The following is a 26,575-nucleotide window of genomic DNA, read 5'->3' as shown; positions in this document are numbered from 1 at the left end:
ACAATCTGCACTAAACACCTAAAAAGAGATTTTATGCATTGCATAGAGACTTTAAAATATGATAAGTAGAAGAAATTGCAAGCTGCAGATTAGTTAATGCTATTAAAATGGACAGTCATCCGGAGGGATAGTTTTGCACTGAAATATTTCGCAAGTTTCTTTCTCAGCTGAAGCAAAAGCTAGCAAATCCCTGCTTGACATTAGGATAATTGGGATGTAGGAAACTTTCATTAGAATGACAATTCACGAGTGCTTTGTTAAAATACAAAACTTTATCTGCATTTCCTGCTCATAACAGCATTGAGCACAAACCAGATGTTACTTTCATATTCAAAATCTGGAGACTTTGTTTGAAGTAGCCACACATTAGGATAAAAGTTCACAAAAAACCTCAAGCAACACAAAGAAAAATCCCCTCCACCACCCGACAAAGCAAAAAATGGTCCTATTTGGAATTCATGCTTGTCAACACTTACAATGAAGTTATGTGGTACTGAAGACTTGTTAGCCTGAGTACCCAAAACTCTTGGCACTGCAAGAGTAATTCCACCCATATGCACAGTGCTACTCGTGGGCAGCACTTTCAGCGCTCCCGAGGCATTGAGAACGCCTGGCTATTACGAAGCCTCAATCATCCCTCCGCAAGAATTCGCATTCCTGCCGCTAATTAACACCATTACTCAGCTAATTCAGGCAGAGCCCGTCGAGCCCAGCGCACCACGCTGCCGACCAGCACACGACGCCCAGGGAGCGGCGGGACGGGCGGGGCGCTGGGGCAGTGCCGCTCCGCCCTCAGCCCGCCCCCTGCCACACCCCGAGCACGCCGCCAGCGGGCAGAGCAGGGACGGACACGGTGCAGTCCTGCCGTCGCCGCTGTGCCCCGGCCCGGCCCGGCCCGGCCCCGCGCAGGACTCACTGGGCAGATCAAGCAGTCGCCGCCCGCCTCGCCCCTGAGGGAATGAGAAGGGCGCCATGGCCCCCGGCGGCCTTTCACTAGCCCGCGCGCGTCACGTGGCCCGCGCGCGGCGGAGCGCGTGCTGCGGCTGAGGGTGGCCTTGTCTCCTCAGCGGCAGGAAGCGCTGAAAGGACGCAAAAGCACTAACGCTAAACAGGTTTCCAGCTGACGGAGCCAGCGTGTTTGGTGCGATTGGTAATGCGGCTCTTTGGGCCTCAGCGCGTGCTGGCAGCAGAGCTCTGGTTCGTTTCGCGGCGTCGGGTGGCGAAGCAGCATTGCGTGAAGAGGTGGTGGCATGCGTTCTCTGGAGCAGGATGAACTACCTGGCATTTAGTCATTTAAAAGCCAAGGCAGCCCGTTTGTCAAAAGCTGAAACGTGTGCAAAAGGCTGTCTGGCTGAAGGATACCAAAACTAGTCCATGTAAAAGAGAGGAATCAGCGCTGCTCCGAAACTCTCTGAAGGCAGAGAAGGTCTCCCTGCCGAACCTCACCCAGAGATTAAGGAGAGCTTGAAATCAGTTTAAGTTGTTATGAATAACCATCTAACCATAACAGCTCATAGCATTCACCTATTAAATGTAGCTGTAAAATAGGAAATAACAAGTACAGAGCTCACGTTCCCCACACCTCTGTGTGCTGCTGCCTGGGCTGCTCGGGCTTCACCAGCTGTGCTCGGGACTGAAGGCACCGGCATGGTGGTGGTTCCTTGGCACTTACCTCTTTCATCTCCCTTTGCTGTTTCCCTTGAAGTAGAAATCCCTTACCATTGAGGCTTTTGGCATTTCTTAGATATTAAAGGAACACGACTTAGGGCCATGTGCTAGAGGACTTCTCTTTTATGGCGTTTTCCCAATATTAAGGCATCACTCAGTCACAAACCCTTTTATCTAACTTTGTCGCCACTTAAGTTTCCATGCATACAATTGCACAGGCTCTGAAGTTTGGCTGCTGTACGTGCACTCAGCCATCCATGGTGTGACAGCACAGCTCTGCCTGGTGTTTGGGTTATGCTTAGAAACTCTGCCAGTGCTCACAGAGGCTTTTGCTGCCCGTTCCATTTGCTCGGCAGATTCTGTGACACGCAGACTGCACTGGCTCAGGAGCACTGAGTTGAAAGGGGCTTCCTCACCCGCAGTGCCCTGGCTCCAAAGCTTTTTGTTAAAAAATGCCAGCGATGTCTCTTGTAGACAAGTCCAAGCACCATCACACAATGGAGGAAACACATTGCCTTGTGCCCAAATGTGCTGTATTTTCACACAAATGAAGCAGTAATAATAGAGTTGTGGGCCTAATAACGTCCCTATAAAAGCAGTGGCTTTCCTAAATAAAGCTCCCAGGTGAGCCTGGTGTAATATCATGACTCAGTCCATAGAAAAGGGTAGAAAACAAACCTTAATACCTGCTCATGATCTGATGGAGAGACAATTCCCATTTGGCTGCATATCTGTGCTTGGCTTTATGCTAAGTGGATTAGCAAAACACCAACCAAACACATCTGAATTTCATGCTCTTTGCTTTTTCTGTCAGCTTACTAGCACACGTTCTCCACAGAATTCAGATTTTTCTCATGTGTGAAAAACATAATACATCAAGTGCAGATTACTATGTGTACCTTGCCAAAATCCTACCTGTAACTGAAGCCAAACTATAGTGGTGCAGAGGTTAGTAGGAATAATATTTCAAAGCCAAGCAGAATATTTAAATAAATAAGTCCTCCTGATCTCCCATGGGTACCTTAGAAGAAACATGAAGGCCTGAGATTAATGTGGTATAAACCATGTGATTTTGAGCTTTCTACTATAGTTCAAATACAGCAGGAAAGTAAACATTAGCAGGACAGACTAAGGTAACAAAGATTTTCTTAAAGAGGGTGTTGCTTATGGAAAAAGCTAATAGCCCACTTCTCTGATACTGTCCTTTCTACACCTTCATCTTTAAATTGAGTTGCTTTACTTTATATGCATCTGCTGAATTTGAATGCCATTATTTAACCAGAGTCCATCTCTCTAAATCCAAAACATCAGGCCCGTCTTTGTGACAGGACTTCTTCCAGAAGTCTTGAGGATGGTCCAGCCTGCCTAGCAGCACAGCCAGCCAGACCTTCTCCCTTGGAGTAACGAGTGGCCTGCCAGCCTCCCTCTATCCTCCTACAACAAATGGATGGATAAGGAGGTAGTCATTCAAACTTGTATTTGGCACCTGTTTTTCACCCTAGAAAGCACACATGCAGGGAGCAGCTGATGGATGTGCCAAGCATGCAGCAAGGGCCATGAGCCAGCACTGCAGGTCAACAGATATCCCAGTCTTAAGTATCAGCACTGAGATGCCTTACAGAAGCACCAGTCTTATGAACTTCTGGACAGTGAGTGCTTCTAACCAAAACCTTCACTGTTCTGCTGGTTTGTTTTACCACAGTTTAGGAAAGCACCAAGGGAATTAGATTTGAATGCCTGAATTGACAGCCTATTTCACAGTAGAAATATTTGGCATACATTTCTCAGCTAGAAAAAGTGCTATTGTTTCAAAGGGTTTTTTTACCTATTCCTAAGCAATATATATGTAGTTTATTAGTATTTGTGCTGAAAGTTCTTAAATCTTCATGTAGAAATAGTATCTTCTTCCAGCAGCTTTATGTTCAAATGACAGTGTACTGAGCTTGGGTTTGGTCAGCATATTCAGAGAAAAGACATTCAGCTGCTACAGATTTACTAATAAGGAATGACCACTGGGCTGACATCTGAATAAATCTATGTATCACATGAGATTGTTTTACTGCCACAAACATTAGTCAGAGACTACTTTCTTGTAATTCCCTGGTATTCCTAGGGGATGATTGATATCCAGTGTCATCTCACATAAACTTGTGTTTTCCTTGCTCTCCCATGTTTGAGGACTACATATTGTATACCACAACAAAATCTGCTGATAGCTGATTGTGGATCTGTAGAAGCTTTTTAATGGAATTAAATAGCAAACTAATTGACATAACTTGAAAGAAACTCTCTATGGCAACATCTGAAAATTTTTGAAGTATGTTTCTTTTGGATAACATACTATCTTTTAGAAGACCGCATTTTTTGAGAGGAAGAAGAGAGACAGCAGCCATCAGACTTCAAAGCGTTTCTAATATTTGGGATGAGGGGTTGTATTAGAAAGCCTGATGATCATGAAATACTTCATGAATATTGTTTCCTCTTCTCTTGTAATCCATGCTTGTTTCTTTCAAAAAGCTTTCCCTTCAGCTGTTTACAATAACATAGTGGCACTGGGGAAAAAAAAGCTCAATTAGAGGTTGCCTATTCCTGAATTGCTTTCATATGTTTGTATTCATCATGGGCATCACTAAACACCTGCTTCCTTTTTTATGCCCTTGCCTCGTTATTGTTCTCTCTTCATTCTTCCTTCTGTTCTAACTTCTTACTAATTAGACACCTTTCACCTCCCAAGTTCCAGAACTAAAGTGTTGTTTAACAGCATCTCATAATTCATTCTGGATGTTTTACATCCCTGGCCATTCCGTATAATTTGTAGAATGCCTGGGACAAGGTGAAGTGGCTTCCAGGCCCAGAAAGTATGTTTGCATCTTGGAAGATGATTCTTCTGCTCAGGAGGGCACAATCAAGGGGTACCACACTGGCAGCATGCAAAGCGGCCCGTGCAGAGGCTGTCTGGTGTGCCAGCAAAGGGATTAAAAAGCTCTCCAAGTTGTGCTCTTACTCTAGGCTTGACAGGATTCAACTTTAGATTCCACCAACTGTTTTAGGATAAGTGGGAAAACTCAGTCACATTCCTGCTTCCCAGGCATTAGAGGAATTAATACAATCTTTAATAATCTGTGCAAAAATAAGGCTCTGAGGTTTTATGCAGCACACATGCTAAGCACTAGATATGGATCAGGACTCATATTTCCAAACTGTACATTAATCTGCTCTTCTGTATGGTCATCATTTTTAATACTTAATGGGGTTTTGCTGCTCATTTAGAGAATAAACCTGTCTGTTTGTTATCTTCTTCTCCGTTGCTTCACTAAAGCTGTGTTGTACCTCAGCCTTTCAGTGAGGTAGCCTGGAGGGCTGAGTTTTTGAATGGTAGCTGCACACTGGGTTTTCTTTTAGGGTAGCTCTGCAACCCTTAATTGTGTCTGAAAGACCAAATTGCTTCCTGTGTGCTTTTTTAAGGCATCACACAGATTAAGCGTGCTTCTCATTTTTCATTCACTTGCTTCCAATCGGGAGAGCCTGCACAAATATTTTTTATTCATTTATGCTGAGATCATGTCTATGAGGAAAATATGTGCTTCATGCACAATTCACCCTAATTTCAACTGACGTAGCCCCCTCCCCGGGCATTTCACAAACTGCAGCCTCATGCAGTTAGAAGACATTTTACCAAAGAAAGACAAAGAGTTATGCACACGCAAACCTAAATATGTGGAAACTTTAAAGGATTTTGTAGAACCTAATATGTAAAAAAAAAAAAAGAAAAATCTAATTTATTATTCTAGACTTCTTTGATAGACGATCAAACCAAATACACAGGATGAACATGATCCCACAACACACACTGTACTGAAGTAGTGTTAGTAAGACTAAAATTGTAGTTTCTTAACTCACTCCTCTAACTGAGAGATCAGGAAATCCCAGGGTTAGATGTGGATGAATCATTTTACAGATACAACACTTTTGAATTAAGTCTTCCTTAATTTACATCAATAAGTTCAGCTTTAAATTGCTACCCTTAGGGATATAGATTGAGGTTTGGAAGTATCTGCTTGCATTAGTTCAAGTGAGTGCTGCCTGGAAAGCAACATGAAAATCCCAGAGGAAAAAACATCATCCACTGATTAGTCCCAACTGTAGTGTAGGTGTGGGAACTCATGTGGACTAGTGGGCTTCAAAGCCAGCATTTTCCTTCAGTTGTGACTCACCAGCTCACAGTCTTCCCGTGATCACTCCTTTAGAATGGACAAAAATGGAGGTGCCATCAGATACAGCCCAATTTCATGTCAAAACAAATTAGCTCCCCCAGAGAACTGTGTCACACAAGAATTAGCCTATGTAAACCCACATGAGCTTTCTCTCTTTCCTATTAAAATTAAACCTTCCTCTTGACTCTGAATTCCTGTCTTAAATCACTTCCTCATCTTTATTTTCACTTTGCAGTTCTCACAGCATTGACTTATTTTGCTGCCCATCATGGCCAGGTACAAGAGCTGCTCTATTGTACTGATAAAATGTCACTGATGGGAGCCTGCCAGTGAAACAGAATAGAGTGGGCCTTTAAAATCATTCCTGGGACTGTTCGAGGGATGAAATGGCATTTTGTGGCTCTTTTTCCTGATATTACATACAAGCTTATAGATTGTCATGATTTTTCAGTAAAACCATTCTGGACTGGAAGATAAACTGAGACCCCAGTTGCTCATCCCCCTAGGAAAATGAACAGTTCTCTTGGCTGAGCTGACTTAACTGGAGTTCAGCCAGACAGAGAGAGGGATAAAAGGCTTGTATCCCTCTGCTAATAGTTCTGTCCACCTCTGCCTTCATGTTGCTTGAAGAAGCAGAGAACTGCCTCTCACAGCAGTAGATTAGAGCTTATGAAAGAAATGGGGAAAAAATAGGTGAAGCAAGCAACAACTGAAAAATTTAATTGTATTGATAATGAAAATAATTACATTAGTTATTGTGCCTTGCACTGCTTTTTCACAATTTGTATTAACAACTTTACCTGCACTTTAGTGGGATTAATGATATCATCTACATATTTTAAATGCCAAAAAGACAGTAATAAAATAGTCCCAGAGGAACTAATTGGGGAAAAAAAATTCCACAGTTCATAGAACTACCAGAATACACTAAAGGCACAAATGGAAATACACACTCAAGAGAGAAGCAAGGCAAATGAGTTGAGAAAACCAATTCCTTTTACAGAGGGATATACATTTTTTAATGAACTGCAAATCTAAGCATTTCTAATCTTCTACAGCCTTTGTTGTCAAAGAGATCAGGTTCTGAAATCATGTCTGCTTTGCATTACAAATGCAAACGGTGCTTTCCAGTAGAGATAGTGCCAGACAGCACAGCTTCTGCCCCAGTCCTTGAGTATCGTCAGTGGAGGTGCCCAAAGCAAAGCCACGGTCACATGTCACTGGCACAGCTCGAGGTGGGACTGCAGTGCTGCTTCACTGCAGCACAGCCAAGGCCAGGCACTGCTCCCACAGGTAACTGAAGAGGCATTTTCTTGCAGATAAAAACAAATCTGAGTCACACAAGCAGAGTGAGGGGGCACTTTTATAAGAAGCAGAGAATGAAAGAGTAGTCCAAAGTGTCCAGGGCTTGTGGTGAGAGATGAGGAGATGCTTTGTACATAGTAAACACTGGATGTATTGAAATTAATCCCAATCACTTGAGGGGGGAAATGAATTTTAAATCATGTTTCCATATCTGTTCCCCAAAGGTTTCAAATGGCTTTTTCAAAGGAAATGGTTTGACTTTGAATTTTCTTCCTAAAATCATTTGGTGTCAGATTGAGCTCCCCATTACATATGAAATTCAAGATAAGGAGGTCAACTTCTGGTGGATTCCTCTCTGCAGCAGCAAGTGGGGCTCCTGAAAAGAAACAGAGCTTTAGTAGCAGGTTGGTGCTAGGAAATTTAGCTTTTTGCTGACAGAAACAGAAAAATATATATGATTAACTTCAAAACAAAGGCATTCTAAAGCTCCTTTTGCCTTTGTCATTAAAAACATCATGCCAGATTCTTAAAAATCCATTTTACTTTATGCTTCCTACATTACTAAAAGGAAACACTAGTTCTAAGCTTTATCACATGGGAGCTTGCATAAAGGAGAAATTTGACTTTGCCAGAGTAGCATCTTCTGTCTTCTCTGCATAATGCATTCAGTTCAGCTGCAAGCTGCTCTTTCTCCTGGCAGTCAACATATGCAACAGTGTGTTTATGCAAGTTTGACCTTCCTGTTCTTCCTTGTCTCATTTCTGTTTGCATGAGCACTGTGAGCTGATAAAGTGAAGTACATTTTTAAGGTCTCTCTATTTTGAAAAGCCTTGAAAAGAAGACATCTCTTTCTCTGACACAAAGCTGTTAAAAATAGACCAGACGTATTCCTTCCCAGCACAATCATAAACCAACAGTTAAAGCCCTTCATTTGTTGTTCACGTAGATGAATAGAATACAATACACTTTGTGCTGTGCCGAGCAAAGCCTCCATGAAACACAAAGAAAGTTAATAAACCTTCCCTCCCTGCCAGCTGGATAAGTGATAGCTCTGTATGGACCCTAAGCCTTGAGCATTTTAAGGACAACAGTTAGCATAAACCCCTACAAAATTACAACCAAGGTTGGTTTACTAATTTTCCTTCTTTTCCTCTTTAAAAGAAGAAAATAGTTGCTCTAAACACAGCTGATGCCATGCTTCCACATGTTTAGCCACCCTAAGGCTCATTTGATTTAAATCTCATTTGATTTTATCAGAGTTTCAAAATTATTCTTTTCTTTAATCTACACCTGAATATTCCTTTCTCCTAATAAAGCTGTTCCCATTAATTAACCCAAAAATTAGAATTCATTTATTTCCACCAACTAATATTATTGTAATATTGGCTTCACAGTAATCTTTTCAAAAGCATGCTTAGTGCAACTCAATTAAATTAGCTAAATAAATAATGGAGGTTTTTTCCCACTTTTGAGACAAAAATCAGCTGATAATCACAGTTACGAAAGGAAAAGCCCAGATGTAGCTTTTCTAAAAATCAACGTGTAATAATGAGAAAGGTCTAATTTTCATGTTCACATAAACACAGTTAAATGTTAATGTTTCCTAAAGACAAAAATACATTCAAAAACATTGCATTCCCTGCAGACTAATTCACAGGAATATAGGGACTGGTCCATTTGATCAAATCAGCTGGTTTTCAAATAATATAATTTCTTGGAACCATATTTCGAAGATAGATGCAATAGTCAATACTACAAAAAATACAGGACATTACAAATGCCAAGGCCAGTTTTTCCTAACTGGAGATTATTGACATAGTTGAAACTGCAAACCCAGCAGTTCAGGTTCCTTAACACTGTCAGTTATGGGAACCTATTATCAGTAGCTTATGGCTTTGACACATTTTAGCATCATATTCTGCATAAGCTTTACATATACCAAGAGAAACTCTTCTGTCATTAACTGGAAGGATCCTGGGGAGAAAGCTCATAGGCTAATCTGTGACACAAACATCTTAAACCTGCTTAATTGGGAAATTTAACAACCCTGTAGTTTGGCAAGTGGACTTAAAATTTTGTGACCTATTAAGGGATAGGAGAGCTGTTTCCACTGGAGAAAATGCTTAAAATCACCTCCATTTCTGACCTGTATTGGTATGTGTTTTCATGAGAGAATTTCACTGCCTAGTTGTACTTTGTTGATATGAGCTGTGGATTCTAGTCTGAGGGGTGTAATGGCACCTCTGTCATTCGTGTTGCATCTGTGCCAAAAAGCATCACGTGTTTAAAGTGAGACAAGGAGCTGAAAAAAAGAGAACTCTTATGGTTTAAAAGGGTACAGTCTGCTCTGGAGAACAGCATTTTACCTCTGCCAAAACTAACCCCTCATGGGTATTGTTGGGCAACTAATGAAAATCAGTACTTACCAGAGACCCTAATCAAAGTGCATTTCTTTCTTTGTGCAAGGGATATCCAGTTCTGTTTGCAGAATGGTTACTTGAAAAGGAGCCAGATGGCTAATCTATGTCTTATAAATAGGATGTAAACCAAACAAACCTATCTTTGCATCTTTTAGTATTGCACCTTTATCCTATCCTTCAATTCCTTATATGTAAAATGGAAAGAAGACTTACCTCATGGAGATGTTGTTAAAATAAAAACATCAGTTTATATTAAGTGCTCAGATTCCATAGTAAAAAAAGAAAAGCAACAAACAAAAAAATAACCAACCACAAACAAACACCTCTGAGGGCATTAGTAGATATTTTCATCCACAGAGAGTCAGAGTGGTGCAGTAAATAAAGCACTGAGGTCACAAAATGAATGAGAAAGATGCAAAAAATATATTAAATAGCTAGCTACAGAGTGTAGGGCATGAGAAAAAAGGTCAAGAGCAGGGAATGAAGCAGGAATCTGATGGAAGAAGAAAGCAAATTGACTTAAATGGTGAGTTAAATGGATGCAGTTATAATTTTGATACTCCCTAAACTCTTAGTAAATTCATTTTAGATTATTTTCTTCGCTCTATCATAATAATGTCAGCAGTGCTATTTTCCATTCCACAGATTTGCTTTGTACAAGAAACACATTATATACAAGCAGTTTTTAACAAATAGGTCAAAGCAAGTATAATAATAAAGTTAGAATCAACAAGTGCAGTAATTATATTGTACTTCAGGAATAATAAATCACTCTTAGAAACGCTTCAGCATATATATTTTACTTTTTCAACTCATGAATTTAGTGTTCTTGCAGCACTCTGCTCACCGGGTTTTCTTTGTTAATGGAGAATGTGAATAGGAAAAAAAAAAGACAAAAAAACATGGCTGAATTATTCATGGTAATGATTTCACACCTAAACATTATGTGGAAAACACTAACTATGCTGTTAAAATAAAAGGTAGCTTGACTTACTAAAGGATTCTGAGAATGTTTCACTTGTGAAAAGGTTTTCTGTACATATTACTTGATGCAATATATTTGAATATTGCAAAAGTTTAATTCCAAGGTCTTGGGGGTTGGCAGGCAGCAGGTTTGCATTTTTATTTCCTTAGGGGGTGTGGGCAGCCATGCAGAGATCCTCAAAGAGAAGGCAGACTAACGACAGGTAATCTGAATCTCCCCTGGATAATTTTGGGAAAGTTACAAATCCAAGAAAAGAACTGGAAAGCACTAGATTGGAAGACCTAGCACGAGATAGTGATTTAAAGAGCCTGATTTTAAAATCCAGTCTGGGGGCTAACCTCACAAGCACATCACACAGCTGAAATTGTGTAAAACAGAACATGTGGATTTTAGCACCAGAATGGCAGTTTCATATGAATGATTCTAATATCATCTATGAAAAAGTTAATTCTAATTCTCATTGCAGCTGGGAGCTTAAAAGATGAGTGGGCTTACACCATACAATCACCTGCAGAGGGGCTGTCTATATACCTCAGAGAACATTCTGTGTTTTCTTTGTTTGTCCAGACCTCTATGTTCCTCTTAACACAGTTTTTTCTACAGAAAAGGACATCCTTGCTCTGACAGTGGTGGTGATCAAAATGTCCTGCAAGTGCAGTCTTGCTCCCTGTTCCCAGATCTTAAGGCAGGGTGGATACCACAGTATGAAGCTGAAACTAATGAGAGCATCCCCCTAGGCAGCACTTCGGTGTCTGTATAGCACCACTGCTCCTCACCAGCTCTTTTCATACCACACAGTCAGAGGCTGAAGTGCTGTCTCTGTCCTGATGCCATCTGGAACCAGAGTAACACCAGGGCTGAAATGAATGCAATGCTGGTTCCATGGTCTCCTCTGTGTTATCTTCTTTCCCCTTGCTGAATCCTGGAAAACAGCTCATATGGTGTCTTTTGGCTCTTAGCAAAATGTTGTAGCTGAGCTATTTTCAGCCTTGAAAAACTTTACGTTTTCAGTGACAAATTTAAACTAATTGCGGGTTTTGCTGTTGCTTCAGAGTATTTTTTTTTGTTTTATCAGTTCAATATTTATTTGTGAGTGCCACTCAGGAAGCAATTTAGCCCATCATCTCTTCTACAGTTAAGTGCCACAAATGTGGTTTTGAGCCAGAGGTTATCACCACAGAGTAAGTAACAAGTACAAGCGGTGATTTGGCTCAGGCTGAGCTCTTCCTGGGATGTTGGCTCTTGCTCAAGGAGTAATAATCTGGGATCCCTTGAAAAGGGCAGCCTTATCTTACAACTACAGGATAGAGATATCTACTTAGAACTCTACCTCTACTGTTTCAGTCCTGGAGACTGACTAACCTCCAGGTACAGGCACAGAAGTGAGAGATTCACAACAGACTTCTCAGTTCTGTAGGTAAAACTGAGTTTTACAATAGTAGTGGAATTGGAAAAAAAGGAAGTAAGGTCTAGAAGAAAGGAAAATTCAGATTTAAGACAAAGCTTTGGGTAAAGGATGAGTGGTGCAGGCAGGTGACTGATCCTTCCACTGCCTTAACATTTGACTCATCCTCTGTAGTAGACCATCCCTCCTTGCCTTTCCTGTCCCAAAAAACTGTTTCCACATCCCACAGCTGGGCTTCTCTCATTCTGAAATGTCTCTGCTGATATTCACAGGAGAAAGAAGGAAGTTTGTTTCAGTCAAAATATCAAAGGACTCCTGCTGCTCCTGGGAAGCTCCACCACCTGTGAGACCTGACACCCTCATCAGTATCCATCACAGGAGCAGGTTAGAGGTGGGGGAAACTCCTCAGGCTAAAAAAGCTGATAGTTTGCAAGCTGCCACCCACTGATCCTGTCTTTGAGCAGCCTCCCCTAATGCAGGGCACAGACTCTCCTGGGAACTTTGCTGGACATGTGTGTGGTCCTTGTGTTTGTGTGAGGTTTGGATCCATGCTCAGGAGCAAACCTTCAGCCTTTTGAGCAGTTAGATTACAGCTTATGTTCCTGTATGCTAAAACCTGAATGCTGTTTTCCTTTAGCTGTTACTCAAACAGGCTGCCTCTCCTAATGCTGAAAGCTTGCCTTACTGAAAAGCATCTGAGGGAAAATAAACTTGGTACTTAGCTTGCAGATAGGGCTGAAGGAGAGCAGAAGAGTGATGTTTAGCCATCACATTGGAAAAATAAACACAACTTGAACAGTAGCAACCTGTATAGGCTCCCCTAATTTATGGTAGATACATATATATGCGCCATTTGATTTTGGAAAAAATTCCTTCAGTCTGAAGTAGGAGGAATTTAGCACTTACAGTGAAACACACCATCAATTTTGTTGGGATTGAAAATGAAAGAACATTTCCTCTTTATGTTTCCTTTCTATCTTCTCTGTTGTTATTGTTTTTTAATAAAAGGTTCAACATGCATGGAAGTGAAAAGGAGAGAAGCAAGACTGGCATTTTAGTCCTTTTTCCCTGCTAGGTTTGAAAGTGAAAAAGATTAAATTTCCTCAGACTGCAGACCTTTTTTTCTTTTCCTCCCTGTGTATAGCATGTGTTGTGCAAAGGAAAAAGAAATCTTGTCTGAGACAGCTCAACTGAAAATTTGGGCATGTAATTGGAGAGCTACAATTTTTTTTTTTTTTATTTCAACATCACAAAACAAGATGTATACATAGTGTATCTGACATGAGAGAGACTAAAATGAGCAGGCCTCACTGGGGCTTCCCATTCAACAGCCTAGGAGGGGAAACAAAGGTGACTTCTGAGCTGCAGGCAATGTCACACTGTAGGAAAGCGGTTCCATGGCAGCAGCTTAAATACACCTGTGACAAAATGCAGAGCACAGGGTTGTTTTGCTAGAGAAGGGATCAATAATTCAGACTTTCACTACTTAATATAGGGGGGAGAAAGAATGTAGAGGGGGGAAAAGAAGGTGAAAAATCTAACTGAAATTTGGAGACCTTTTCTATGGCAGGACAGGAATGAAGTTTGCCCAGCAACAAAGGCAGTGATGGTAGCATCCTGCAGCAGGAGGGTGAGGCTCATGCAATCATGACTCAAATTTCTCCTTCAGAACCTGGGTTTCATATTCTCCCCAGAACTATCTGTAACATGCCAAATGTATAAGTAGATACAGGCAGTATCACCTGGAGTGCCTGAGGTACTTCTGCTGCAGCCTCAGTACTGAGAAAACATCCTGGGGTCTGGGAAAGCCGTGCTGCAGTAGCTGTAGAGCAGACAACAGACACATCAGAGATACTCAGTAAATATGTATTGAAGCAGCAGATCAGATCTTCTGGTTATAGATCAGAAGCCTGAAAGCCTTTTGAACTCCAGAAGGAGAAAATAAGAGATGCTCTGTGATGTTTGCCACTCCTGCTTTTCTGAAGAAATGCAGATCTGAAGACACATTGAGCCAGCGCAATCTCGCGTTACAAATGATCTGTTCATGCAGGGCTCTGAGTGCAAGTCCAGATTTGGGAAACACAGAGAGTGAGGCCCTTGGTTTCTCATAAAACTCCAAGGAAGCTTTACAGACAGGAGTGCCTGCAGGACTTTAGCCCAGGGCTTGGTATTCTCTGTTATTCTCTTGGTATTCTCTGGTATTCATCTGTTCAATCCCCCTGGAGCTGGGACTCAGCTCTATTTGGGGTGAATGGAAGGCAATTAGTATTTTCATATCATCTTAATTCAGGTGCTCAAAATTGATGGATGCTTGCCTGGGGACTCATATTCCTTGACAGAAGTTATTTTAACCAGGAAGAAAAGACGAAAATTTGGTGAGGCTTAATTATTTGCCAAAGAATTTGTTTACTTTCAGATGTGTGTGATAACCTTTGCAGTAGGTGCATATAAGAACATGACATTTTAGATTAAGGGGAGCATCATTGTGTTTAGCTGAAATGCCTCTTGGCAGGCAGTGAAATGAGTGGCTGCATATTTACATGCAAAATGTCATTTATAGAAATCAAATCTTGAACACAAATACCTGGAGATATTGTTTTCCTGTTTGGAAAAGTTCATCATGATATTTTGTGTGTTCTTGAGTGTAAGGCATGAATTAATCATTTGAAACAGCGTTTAGGAGTTGTAGACAGTCACTGCTCCTATCTTGGGCAGCAGGCAGAGGAATAGCAAAATCTGTTCCCCAAACCAAGGATTTTAAGATTTTATGCCAGAATGTCTACTGTGTGAGAATGTCTTGCAGAGCAGAATCCTCTGCACATAGGGACTCTAAGCTGGAAATAAGCTAGTTAATGCCTTGAAAAATAGCTGATCACTCTTGAGAGCTGAAAACAGAAAAGAAAAAAAAGGGAATATCTTAAGTGAAAGAAAATTATTCAAGAAATAATTAAGTACAGTGCTACTTTAATTCCTCACCTGAGATTAGACCCTCTGCTATGATCTGTTCAGTACAAATCTCTTCGGTTTTAACGCAGAGGGAAAGAGATGGGAGAGGAAAAGAGATGGGAGATTTGAATCAGAGAAGGACTAAAGAGGATATTTTTGAAACTTATGTGGATGCTTGAAGGTGAAGCTTGGTTCCTGATGTTTACAGTTGTGAATTTTTAGTCGAGTTGACTTTGTTAGTTGACTCTGGACCTTTGATTTGATGCCCATTTACTCTGGAAAAGTTTTTTTTTTTTGCTGTTATTTGAGGAACATTCCATATGGATTCCTTAGCTGTGCAGAACCTGAAATTTAGCAGTGTCTTCTTCATGTGAACATTTCAGGTTTTGTTTCTCCCTGAGTTATTCATTGAAAATGGACTCCATCAAAGTACTGTGCACTACTGAGCACAGCAAGGGACAGAACAGGATCTCTTTTGTCTTATGTCTGTAATTTAAAAAGTCACCTGCAGGTTTCAGAGACAAACCACTGATGAAATTTGTACTTATCCTTAATATAAATATAAGCCCTTTCAGATGACCATTGTAACACTTCCTCATCCTGAATGGTATGAAAGGGAGGCAAACAATCCTTTGGAATTCATCCTGGAATAGACATCCTAGAAAAGAACTGACAATGAAACTGTTATCAGGAAAAAGGAAAATTGGCTTTTGCCTTCCATGAAGGCTCCTCTTAACTGCCAAACAATAAGGTGGAGTAAAATATTTTTGTGTCAAAGTCTCTAGAAGTGACTGCACTGACTGGAATAAAAGTGCCTTGCTCTGTGGAACTCTGTCCTTCTTTCAGTCTGAAATGTCACAGGCGCTCAGATGATTTCAGCCCAAGTAAGAGGCATTATCCTCCGAAAAATTGCTTCCTGTGAAATACTCAACAATTTCAAACTGGATCCAAAAGCAACAGGAGATGTTTAATCCTCACTGTCTCCTTAATGAGGAAAAATGGAGAACTGGGACACGTTTGAACAGGTGGAGAAGAGTTACTAGAATCTTAATTTCCATTCTCTGAGAAAGCCCACAGGCCTGATATGAGTGAGTTTCAATTGAATTTCCACAGCAGAGTCTGTTGTTATTTCATCCATCTGACATACGGAGAGATTGTCTTGTCACGGTCGTTTCAGTCACAGACATCCACTCTTCACTCTGCTCCATTTGGTTTCACAAAATGTCTAGTTTCTGCAGGAAGACTGGTTTTGCTTTTATTTCTTGAGCTGAATTGCCTCTTGCTGCCTTAAGCAATTTTACTTGGAGAAGCTAGGCACACAGGGATAAGGGATACTTCTGATTGCAGGAGTCCTTCCTCATACAAAAGATTCAGATCTGAGACTAGGTGATTTTTATGACATTTTTACATCCTTTTTTGTGTGCTTGTTCTCTTTTCTACAATGGGATTGTTATCAACAGACTGGAGATCTCCCTGTGCTATGTTTTATGGGGAGAAGTAATAGCTTTCATTGACCTATTTGATACAGCTGGGGAAAAAAAAAAAGAAAGAAGAAAAGTTTGTTTGGGCCCATCACCTCTTTTCAGCTCTGAAAAATAATTTGCATGCTTGCAGGAAGAGTCCTAGCTATGCAGCTGTCTCTTATCACACACTGTTCCCAGCTTCAAGATGTATGAACAAATGCATTTGGAGTGATGAATAATAAATAATCTTTATCTCAACACACTCTTTTACTCCACAAAGTCTCAAGATACTTCACAAAAAGTAATAAACTTTCTATAAAGAATAAGGACCAATGGGCTGCCACCTCCAGAAGGGGAAGTGGCAAATCAAATATATACAGGCATTTTACAGAGGACAGATCCACAGTCTCACACAGAGCACGTGTGCATTGAAGCATGCATAAAAGATAGGAAGAGTTTTCAGGGTTTTTTCTCATATCCACAAGCACTTTCCTGTTGATGAAAAGTAAACTGGAAATGAAAGATAACCAAGGACAAAGCTTGCATTATCATGATTTCGACACTGAAGTCTTAAAAAAACTCCAGACAGTAACCCATCTTTTAGGTGAACCTTAAGAATGGAGCAGGACTGACCAGCTTGGAATTCACACAGAACGCCAGTTTGGAGACACCTGCCAACTGGGAAACCACCCAGTCCCTGTCAAACATCTGCATTTCTCTGTATTAAGAAGCCCAGGAGCTGCAGGTGGGCAGTGCCCTCTCAGGCCAGATTCTGGGCATTTGCCAAGTGCCAGCTCGGGAGCCTGCACAAAGGAACTTCCTGAAAACATTATTGCACTGCAGTGTCAGGTACTGGTCTTGCAACTTTTCCCTTGAGCTTTATTCTACAGTTCCTTATGTCATTGGGGCAGCTGATGTGAATTGGGTTGAAGATACATCCCTTCATGTCCTGTGGCTGAGGACTTTGGCTGTCTACGCACCCCAGCCTAGTTTTACACAACACAATTGCCACCATGGACGAGTTTTAGAGAAAAATAAGGTGCTGATAAGGTGTGAGAAAACCTATGAGCTAAAGCCACGCAGGCTGGGAAAAGCAAAACAATAGACTCCAACAGTCTTTGCTGAAATGGGGTTACTTAAAGCTCAGGGATTCAAGAGGAAAACACTGACATGAAAAGCTGTAAAATCCTAGGGAAAGAAAAGCAAAGAATAGGAAGCCAGCAAATCTGCAACATCAAAGATCAGCCTGCACCAAGGAGCAGAGGCAGACCCTTCCCTGACCTGACTGATGACTGCCTGTTCAGCAGAGAATCACCCAGAATCACAAGAATACTTGCATGGCCATGGAGCACAGTAGTCACAGCTACCCACTGCATGTGTTCACCAATAAATAAATGTCATGGACTCTGAAGTTATTTTGCTTGGTTGCAGACTCAAGCACAGTAGAGATACCAAGCAAAAGCAACCCAGAGGCAAAAGGCTAAGGAAGAAATGAGCCTTTGCAAGACAGATATGTTTCCATCCCTCTTCCTCTCATTAATTCCTTAGTATCCATTTTCTCTGGGAATCTGAAACTATTAACAAACTCTGTGTTCATAGCAGCTGGTAAGGCAAGAATCCTGCTGGCTGAAGAGAAGACATACATTAGTCAAGCCTTTTGTCTCACCTTCCTCTTCAGCTACAGGAGCAGGAAAAAACAGACATAAGGTAAAGAATCTAGCAAGATGAGGTAGTTCAGAGTAGAAGTAAAAATTAGTATTCCTGCCTTTGGTATGATGGTTGTGGAGACTCAGAGTGTGCTTGTGCTGAGCCAAATAGACTAGAGCCATGTTTCTGTTTCTGAAAGGAAAAGCAGGAAACAGTCTAAAACTAGGTGTTCCCTTGGAGAAGGAAAACAAATTCTTTTGTCCCCTTCCAGATGTTCTTCCCCCCAGAAATTCAATAGTGCCATATGATTTCCATCTAACCTGGGCAATAGGAGCTCGGGCATTTGTTGCCATCACCTACAGGCTTCTAGTAGCCCAAATAGCAATGAACTGCACAAGCAGGTGTGTGGAGAAAGCCTGTGTTTCAGAGAGCTGACACCACTGCCTTCTGCAGTACAGGCCTATTCTGATCCACGTTAGCTGTGAAACCTGGCTTACAGCCCAAACCGGTAATCCTTCAAGCAATGCAGATTTTCTGGTTCAAAGTAAGTGTTCCTTTCTTCCCATTTTCATGCTTTAAAAGCCTCCCTTTTTAAATCAGGGTTAAATCACAAACAAACAAATGCTAATAGAAAAGATCACATGCATAACCCCTGCAGTGTATTTACCTATGTAAATAACATGTAATTTTCACTATTTAATTACTGTTTCATGTCCCATTTCCTGCTGTACTCTATATTTAAATTGCATATTTGCCTCTATCTACTTTCTCATAATGTGTCTTGATATGAATATTCATACCCCCATTGAGTGGTTGATTACTTCTGTGCTAACCTTGAAAATACTTGCATTGCGACACAGCAAACAGCCGGGTGCTGTGGTTGTATAACAGCAAAGAAAAGAAAATACAATAAAAAATGCTCAGCCTGTTTGGGATCAGACCACATCCTCCTTTGTTTTTTCCTCACCAAGTATTTTTTTCCTCTTCTTATAAATTAAGCCAAGTTACTCCTGACTATAGTTCCCTGAATTACAACTCTGGAGACTGGATTTCCATAGAAAAGGAGTGGCGCAAGTAATAGGCAATGCAGAATCCCTGCCCATGGTACAGCCTTTTCAGATGGGAGAGAAAAACAGTTTCTCTTGCAGCTGGATGCACATTTCTTTTTAGTCATGTGAAATTTGAAGGAACATTTTTACTGTTCTAAATCAGAAAACAGTCTGGAGGAGTTATCTGAGGACAAAAGAAGAGAGAAAGACCAACAGAATTAAGCCTGATGAAGTAACCTTGAACCAGTCTGAATTTGAACTTACATCCATTGTGACTGGTTTATATAATGAAATTTTGATGTTCAACTTATATTTCAAAACAAAGGCCTTGTCTCTTTTTAGATGAACAGAACAATTTAATTTGGACAATGAATTAAGAGACATTTTTTCAAAACTCCTCTGTTTCATAATTCCAGATATAGGGACAGAAACAGGCTAATTCCCTGACTTCTTTTGTAGTTTAATTGCTAGGATGGAATGGACTATGGCCTGGCAAAGCCCTGACTATGAGGGCTCCACACTGACTATGGAAAAAGTCTAGAGTCACCCTGAGCCTGTCAAACACAGCCAGGTGTTTCATGGGCTGGGTAAATCCCCATATCAGGGACCATGAATGTGTGACAGAAACACAGACAGGTTTGCAGGTGGGGGGAAGGAGAATTATCTAATGACAATGGCATATTGACTCCTGGCCATGTACAAAACTGTCTGTCATTCTTCTAGTCCTCATTTACCTCCTTTTGAGTGTAACCTGCACACCTCAGTTTCCCCATCCTGCTCAGTTAATCTCCTTGAGGCTGGTTTAAAGATGTCTGCAAAGCTGCTGTTCACCCTTGGAGCACTGAGCTCACAGCCAGGTAACTTGTCCTGCTTTTTTGTTTGAGAGGAACACATTACTTTAGTCTACACTGCTTATACCTTCACCTCTAGGGGTGTCTTCTAAGTATCTTCACACCTAAGGAATCGTTCCCTGACAACTTTGCAGTTATGACTCAGTGACTTCAGAGATTTCCAGCCTACAGAAGAGTGAAAACTGATCTGAGGTACGAATTTACTTCTGTGAGAAGCCAGGGTGTGTCTCCTACTGAGACACGATTTTATTCCATGGCCTCTGCTGGTTTATCATGCACTATGGAGTGGTTAAAGAAATGACATGGCTGCCGAGATAATGCAAAAGGTTTAGGCTGATATAGATCTTCACCTAATTAATGTGCAGTGACCAAGAGTTTCCCAGCTCTTTCATCTCTCCTCTGTGCTGTCTCCATTGCTGCCTGTAGAAGGCTCTTTAGATCTGCCCAGTGATGCAACCCCACAGAGGCCAAATATAGCCATTCATGTTAAGAACACAAATGGACAAACTCAGCACGGCATGATTTTGATATGACAACATTTCTTCTGGGTCCTAATCATCAGATTTGTTACAGCACTGGCTAAGGACCAGGCTAAAATGTAGCCCCACTATTCCACACATGGAGGGTTTGTGGGAGGAAGGGTTCCCAGGGACAGCACCACATATTGCCAGGTGACAAAGGTGCACTCACCGTCAGAACCCCTTGTTGAAAATCAGATCTGAATCGCTTCATTTGATGGACCAGGTGAGAGCATTCTTTACTGAGGACCACTTCTTTCCCACACAGCATTTTTAAAAGAGTTCTACTGGGACATAAGAATATAAAAATACAATTGCCAAAGTTATTAAAATTAGATCATTGTTATGTAACGTGCTGACATTTTTTAACCTGTGCAGGCTGCATCTTGCTCTTTTACACAGTTCAAAGTTGAGATGGACAAACTTAAAGTAACTCTAACAAGGAACAGCAGGAAACTATAAGATCCAAGAACTGTTCTGAGCTTTAAATAAGTTTCATCTTTAATGATTCTGTGCTGCCTCCAAATAAACTGAAAAATGACTAGAATCTAAAGCTTATTTAGGAAGTTGCCATAGTAACAATTAACTACCTCTAAGCCTTTCAGCTTTATTTTATCTTTTTTCACTGAGGTGCCCTAAATCACTTGAATCCTGAATAGCTACAGTAATATATCCATGTCTTTGAACTAAATGACATGGTTTTGCTCGAACCCTCATTATGTGAATATTGATTGAATTTCTAATTGGGACTAGGCATCATCCTGCTGACAGCACCACGACAAGAAGCCATGTAAGAGCAAGGAAGATTAACAGAAAAAAGTAGAAAAAAGAGAAGAATGTTGTTTCTCTAGGGAAGCAGCTGGGATGATCAAACTGAGGAAACAGTGAATGAAGTAGAATTAACTTTAATGATTGAGTTTATATGGACAACAAACCTCCTCCAGATGCAGTGCTGTTTATTTGAGCTATTATCCTCTTATACTCTATTAAATAAAAAAATATCAGAGGAACCCAAAGAGACTGATTTGGACCTGTGAATGAAATAATTATTCCTGCCAATGCAAAGGGCCTATTAACCCTAATTATTCTAATTTAGGTACATTTGCCACTCACTTTGTCCTGACATGAACAATCGTGATATAAATTGTTTCATGAAATGCTGTGTCCTATATTTTCCATTATTACTTTGTTGTCACTTGACTTTATCTTTGATGAAACAACTTCTGAAGTCATAGTGTTTCTGATGTAATAAAAATAATTGTGATATTCTCAAGGCTTAAAATATGCCCAGACACCCATTCCTGGTGGTTTTTTTCTACCAACTTGCATTAATTCTCAGATGGATAAACATGAGCTGTAGAAGCTGCATCTAATCTGGTATGTGGAGATCATTCTTGGACTGAAAATCTCTGAGTGCACCATACCAGTGTTTTGCCTGCTTTGGAAACTTCAATTGTTGCTGAGGGCAGACTGGAGGAGACGATGCTCTGAGAATCCCACTGTCCTCAGCCTGTTTGTGCTACCTCTGTGCATGGCATTTTTCAAAGAGGAAGTAGTCTTTCTTACATCAGATAACTACAAGCAGTAACTGATAAAAATTGAACTTTAAAGGAAGTGGAGCAAAATAATTCCCAATTTCATTTGGTATGCCTTTTCTAATGTCAGTCCTAAGGCAACAAGGAAAAAGCAGATGACTTTACTATTGCTTTGATGAAAACAATATTCATCTGGATTACCCTTAAACCTGTCCTGGGGTTTAATAATCACTTTAACTGCAGAGAGCTTAAAAGGAATAGCTCAGTACTGGTTTCGCATTATTTTCCCCAAGTCTGAAAAGAATCTCTGCAAGTCTGCTGAACGCCTTTTTTGATAATAAAAGAACAATATCCTAAAGCAAAGATGTTAACTTCATCTCTATATCTGACAGGAACAAACACAATCATGCAATGCAAATAAAATCTGGAACAAAAGGGTAAGATATGGTCATTTCTGAACCAGAGAAAATGATTCAGCAGCCGTAGATTTTTTTTGTCTGCACTGCAGTTCTCAGAATTTTCATAATTTACATGACTAAGAGATGTTTGGCTGCTCAACCTTGTAATTCACAGGGAAATAGCATCTGGCTATTTCGAATGTTATATTGACCTTGGAGAGCTTCCTGTACATATTTTTCTCTTGTAAAAATGCCTATTGCTATCAAAGAAAGTGAAATAGCAGTGACACCAGTCTTCAGAACATTACATAGCATGAAGTAGACACAGTTCCCTGGCTGTGCACATTTAGCACAGGACAGGACAGTCACATGGCCTGGCAGAATGAGCAGCTTTCAGCCACAGCTACACTGTATCTTGAAAGGTGCACATTTGAACACTACAAAAAGGTATCTATCACCCTTCTCCCTTACAAGCCAGCTACTGGTTTCTATCTCTTCTTACTGTTTTGCTGCAATTGTTCCAACAGGCTGTGCCTGCTAGGACAGGAGGTGGCTGGCTGTGACACATCTGACTTGAAATACAGGTAAGATGGATGAGTGTAGGAGGGAGAGGCACTGGGGCCAGGACGGTGTCGATGTGGCACTGGCTGTGGCCATTACTCACTGACTAGCAGCAGGCTGCCTTACTGACAAGGGGCTGAACTGGGCTGGCAGGGCTAGAGAGGAAAAGTGCTGTCTCCTCAGTGGGTGCTCGGGGCGTGCTCCAGGAAACGTGGGGCTGGAAGTGGCTCTGACCAAGCTGAGCCCATGGCAGCCAGCAGGTGAGTGAGTGCCCACCCACCCCCAGCAGCACTGGGACAGACAGCACTCCCACAGGCAGCTTCTGCGAGGGCAAGTCAAATGGGAGCAGCTGGAAAGGCAGAAATTCACTACATCCATTCAGCAGCAATTTTCAGAAACGGTTTCTGAAAGTACCTCCCTTTCTCTCTGTTTTTTTTTTTTCCCAGGATGGACATGCTGTATTTTCTGAAGACATCTAACTTTGGAAGCAATTCCTTACCCCGGGCACTAACCTCACAAGCAGCCACCACGTCTTTAGGTCTTTTGGCCCTGGTTCCTGAAGCCCTCTGATGCTCTGTCCCCCTTCTCCTGTGCTCCTCTGGCTCGATGGGAGGGCTGTTTGCCAGTCCTTTCCTCTGAGACCTGTGTGGCAGCAGAGCAGACAATCATCACAGCCCCAAAGACTGCCCACACCTTATTCTCAAGATAGGCTGTGACAGCTTACAGGAAGGGTCTGTCTCCCTGACTCTTCCTCTGGCTGCTCTGCCTTTCTTGGAGAAGCTGGATGTGGCCTCCCCAATGTGCTCCTCACCACGTGTGATGCTCAACACAGAACCTGAATGTACAAACATAATGCATGCTTTTTTATACATATGCTTCATTTGTTCAGCCTGTTTGATTCAGACACATTGACTCATGCATTTACTTCCCCTGGAGATATTAATACCAACTCATACATACAGAATGAGAAAGGAAGTAGCAATAGCATTGAAATTGGCCTGTAACAGATGTTAGCAAAGATAGTTATAATGTCTGCCTGGCATACCTCTTTGTTTCTTGGGTGATGTGAGTGGTAGAGAAATAGAGGAGAAAGAGAGAGGATTGTAAACCTGAGGTGTATGTCTGGAAATGAAACAATTTTGTACATTCATTGCTTCTGTCTGGAGAGGAGACATCTTAAAACTATGAATTACACTCTGAACCTGAAGAAAAAAAGCTATACCTTTGATTTCTTGCAGAAATGTGCTGAGGTTTTTCTATAGTGAGCAGAAAGCAGAGTGTGCTTTCAACAGTAACTGGAGTCAGTTACAAAAGGAACCAACTGCTAGAGTCCAGCTGGAACCTGGTGCTGAACAGCAAAATACTCAGTAAAAACCTAGTTTGTATCTTCAGTGAAAATACTAAGTTTTAGACAAATGCACAGGTAGTTTCCTTTGCTACTTGTGAAAGTACATTTGCAGGTTACCAAGGAAAGCATTTCTACTTATTAGACATGAGAGATGCAGTAAATAAATGACTGGTTGACAAAAATCCCAAGTGGTGGTTGGGATCACTGAAGTATGGACTTTCTTTCTCTTTTCCTTTCCCCTTGCTCCCTTTACTTCTGCAGTTCTCAAATCCCGAAATAATGGGATAATACCATCAATGTATGCCTGGTATCTACACTGCAAAAATATTTTTGCTCTGTAAGTTTAATTATGAATGGCCAATATATATGAGCCTTGCGAGCAAGTTCCTCTTTTATGTGATTTTGCAACCTATTTAATAAATGAAGTATTACAGTGGGAATAGACATTTATGATTAATGAAAACTTTGGGCACAGCTTCAGTAGAACACTTCTCAGATTTGGGCTATATGCCACTCCCTGTTCAAAGTGTATCCATTCAGACATATGATTCAAGATCATGAAATTAAAAAGGAATTTAAAACCTGCCAAAATACTTTCCTAAGAATACATTCTTTGGGAGTATTGTTCTGAGGATTCTCAAAGAAAAAATGCCTGGCTGTCACTGATTGTGGTATTTGTAGTTTTGGATCCCTCAAAACAACCTGCAAGGCATCCCACTAAGGTCCATGGTTTTTGGAGAAGAACTTTCGTAACTAAGTGTTTAAAAATATTTTTAACATCAATAACAGGTTTCACAGGAATCAGACAATCGCCAAATATTACAAATTGACAAGGGACTTAATAGGTGTTTAACAGCTTTTCTGTGTCCAAGTGTGAGGAACTGCATTGCTAAGGGGGCACAGGAAATTTGTTCTTAGAGCAATTTGCTTGGAAATGGTCTTTATAAATAGAGTTCCCTGGCTGAATCAGTATTTGACTTGGCACCTTAAACTGCATACCTTAAGAGGGTACTTAATCTGCTTTCAGCACCCAGGAATTGGAGTATTTAAACAGCCATTCTGCAAACTGCAGCCCATTGCCTTCCTTCCCTCAGAGCTTGCAGCTCAAGACGCTGACATGGAGATAACGTGCTGCTCACATGTACATCTGCATCACTTACCTTCATTTCCAAAGGCATCCCCAGCTGGAGCACATCATCATGCAGTGCTCATGACTTAATGATCAGAGCTGGATTTGAAGGAGTCACTCCCACTTAGGCACAGCACAGAGTGTTTCTTCAAAAATTCATTATAAGGATCTGCATGCCATTTTCCATGTGCTTTGAATCAAGGCTTGCACACATCTGAGCTCCTCCCAGATGGGGTTCAGGTAATCTTGAGACACTGACATCATATCCCTGTGCACACTGCACATGTTGCTTAGTAATTTCTTGCTCATATTTTCACATGTATAGGTTTCTATTCACATCCCCAGTGACTATGTATATATTGGGCTAGATAGATTACCAGACTCACCTGGGAGGGCATGATTTATGTTCATATGGATAGCCTTCCTCCAAGGCAACAGCAGATCCCAAAACGTTACAGATATTAATCTGAAAAAGATGTTGCTCCTCTCCCTGCTGAATCCTGTTTTCCATGCTGCTTTGCATGGCAAACCCCATTATCTGTTACAAACAGGAGAGAAGCTCGAAGAAGAGAGTGAAGATTGATCCATGATGGACTTGCTGGATTATTTTTTTTTTTTTTTCTTATGTTTAGCCTCCACTGTGGATGCTACCAACTTCACTTTAATTAACTATTCTAATTTTCATGCTCCTTAGTTACACATAGATGGTAAGTAAATGCTTCACAGTGAATCAGTAGATTATATTGGGACTTGAACTACACCTGTTGCTAAATATGGATAAATAGTAAGTCAAAACTGATATAAGTTAGTAGAACAAATATAGTGGCAAGGTACAGTTATTAATTACATCACAAACCAGATCCTAAATAATGTTGTATCTTTAGTTCTTTGTTTAGTCCTTCTTCTTAGGACTGCATTAAGGGAACAGTTTGGAGACAGAAAGTTTCTCTCTTTTCCTGTTCTACCTCCCACAATTCTCTATATTGGTGAATAACCCTTCATAACTTGCAATTTATCCTAACAGCTGCATAGCAAATAATCACTTGAAGAGGAAATGGAGGCTGGCAAATCTTCTAGAACAACACAGGTAAAAAAATTTCCAGCTCAGCACACTCATGAGATCCTTGTATTGT

General features: G+C 41.0%; 1 protein-coding gene and 1 long non-coding RNA gene across 11 annotated transcripts in view; both read right to left on the bottom strand.

Annotated features, from left to right (window-relative positions):
* The window catches only part of LOC146435507 (uncharacterized), a 241,431-nt gene extending 240,419 nt beyond the window's left edge, over window positions 1-1,012 (bottom strand). For 5 of the 6 annotated variants that reach the window (XR_014852976.1, XR_014852979.1, XR_014852975.1 and 2 more), the window contains exon 1: window positions 477-723. This is a non-coding gene — a long non-coding RNA (uncharacterized LOC146435507). Of the gene's footprint in view, window positions 1-476; window positions 724-916 lie in introns of those variants that run through there. The other variant, XR_014852977.1, reaches the window with a different exon arrangement.
* A 6,168-nt stretch (window positions 1,013-7,180) lies between these two features.
* On the bottom strand, window positions 7,181-26,060 carry LOC146435506 (uncharacterized). 5 transcript variants are annotated; one of them, XM_085064091.1, is made up of 6 exons: window positions 25,829-26,060; window positions 23,690-23,800; window positions 23,478-23,607; window positions 20,644-20,758; window positions 11,369-11,514; window positions 7,181-7,563 (listed from the first exon to the last, which is right to left on the bottom strand). In XM_085064091.1, exons 1-6 carry the CDS (start codon window positions 25,851-25,853, stop codon window positions 7,521-7,523), a joined length of 570 nt encoding a protein of 189 aa, XP_084920217.1. In that variant the 5' UTR covers window positions 25,854-26,060; the 3' UTR covers window positions 7,181-7,520. The 5 variants fall into 5 exon arrangements, 4 of the variants coding, with proteins under 4 accessions (XP_084920217.1, XP_084920215.1, XP_084920216.1 ...); XM_085064089.1 differs by lacking the exon at window positions 25,829-26,060 and having other exon boundaries at window positions 23,690-25,813; XM_085064090.1 differs by lacking the exon at window positions 25,829-26,060 and having other exon boundaries at window positions 20,644-20,755; window positions 23,690-25,813.
* Between the last annotated feature and the right edge of the window lie 515 nt (window positions 26,061-26,575).

The sequence above is a fragment of the Lichenostomus cassidix genome, chromosome 6 (assembly GCF_008360975.1).
Source record: "Lichenostomus cassidix isolate B80296 chromosome 6, HeHo_3.0, whole genome shotgun sequence".
Lineage (NCBI taxonomy): Eukaryota > Metazoa > Chordata > Aves > Passeriformes > Meliphagidae > Lichenostomus > Lichenostomus cassidix.
Note: the sequence above shows the minus strand (reverse complement) of the source record. Positions and strands in the feature narration are given on the sequence as shown.

Bases quoted from the DNA above. Each gene is read 5' to 3' on its own strand.
- LOC146435506 (XM_085064089.1), bottom strand. From the start codon at position 23,846: ATGAAGCATATGTATAAAAAAGCATGCATTATGTTTGTACATTCAGGT. The intron at 20,759-23,477 runs GTTAGTGCCCGG...CTTATGTCCCAG, and splicing joins ACGTGGTGGCTGCTTGTGAG to TAGAACTCTTTTAAAAATGC. The intron at 11,515-20,643 runs GTGAGTGCACCT...GCTGTTTTCCAG, and splicing joins TTCAACAAGGGGTTCTGACG to GATTCAGCAAGGGGAAAGAA.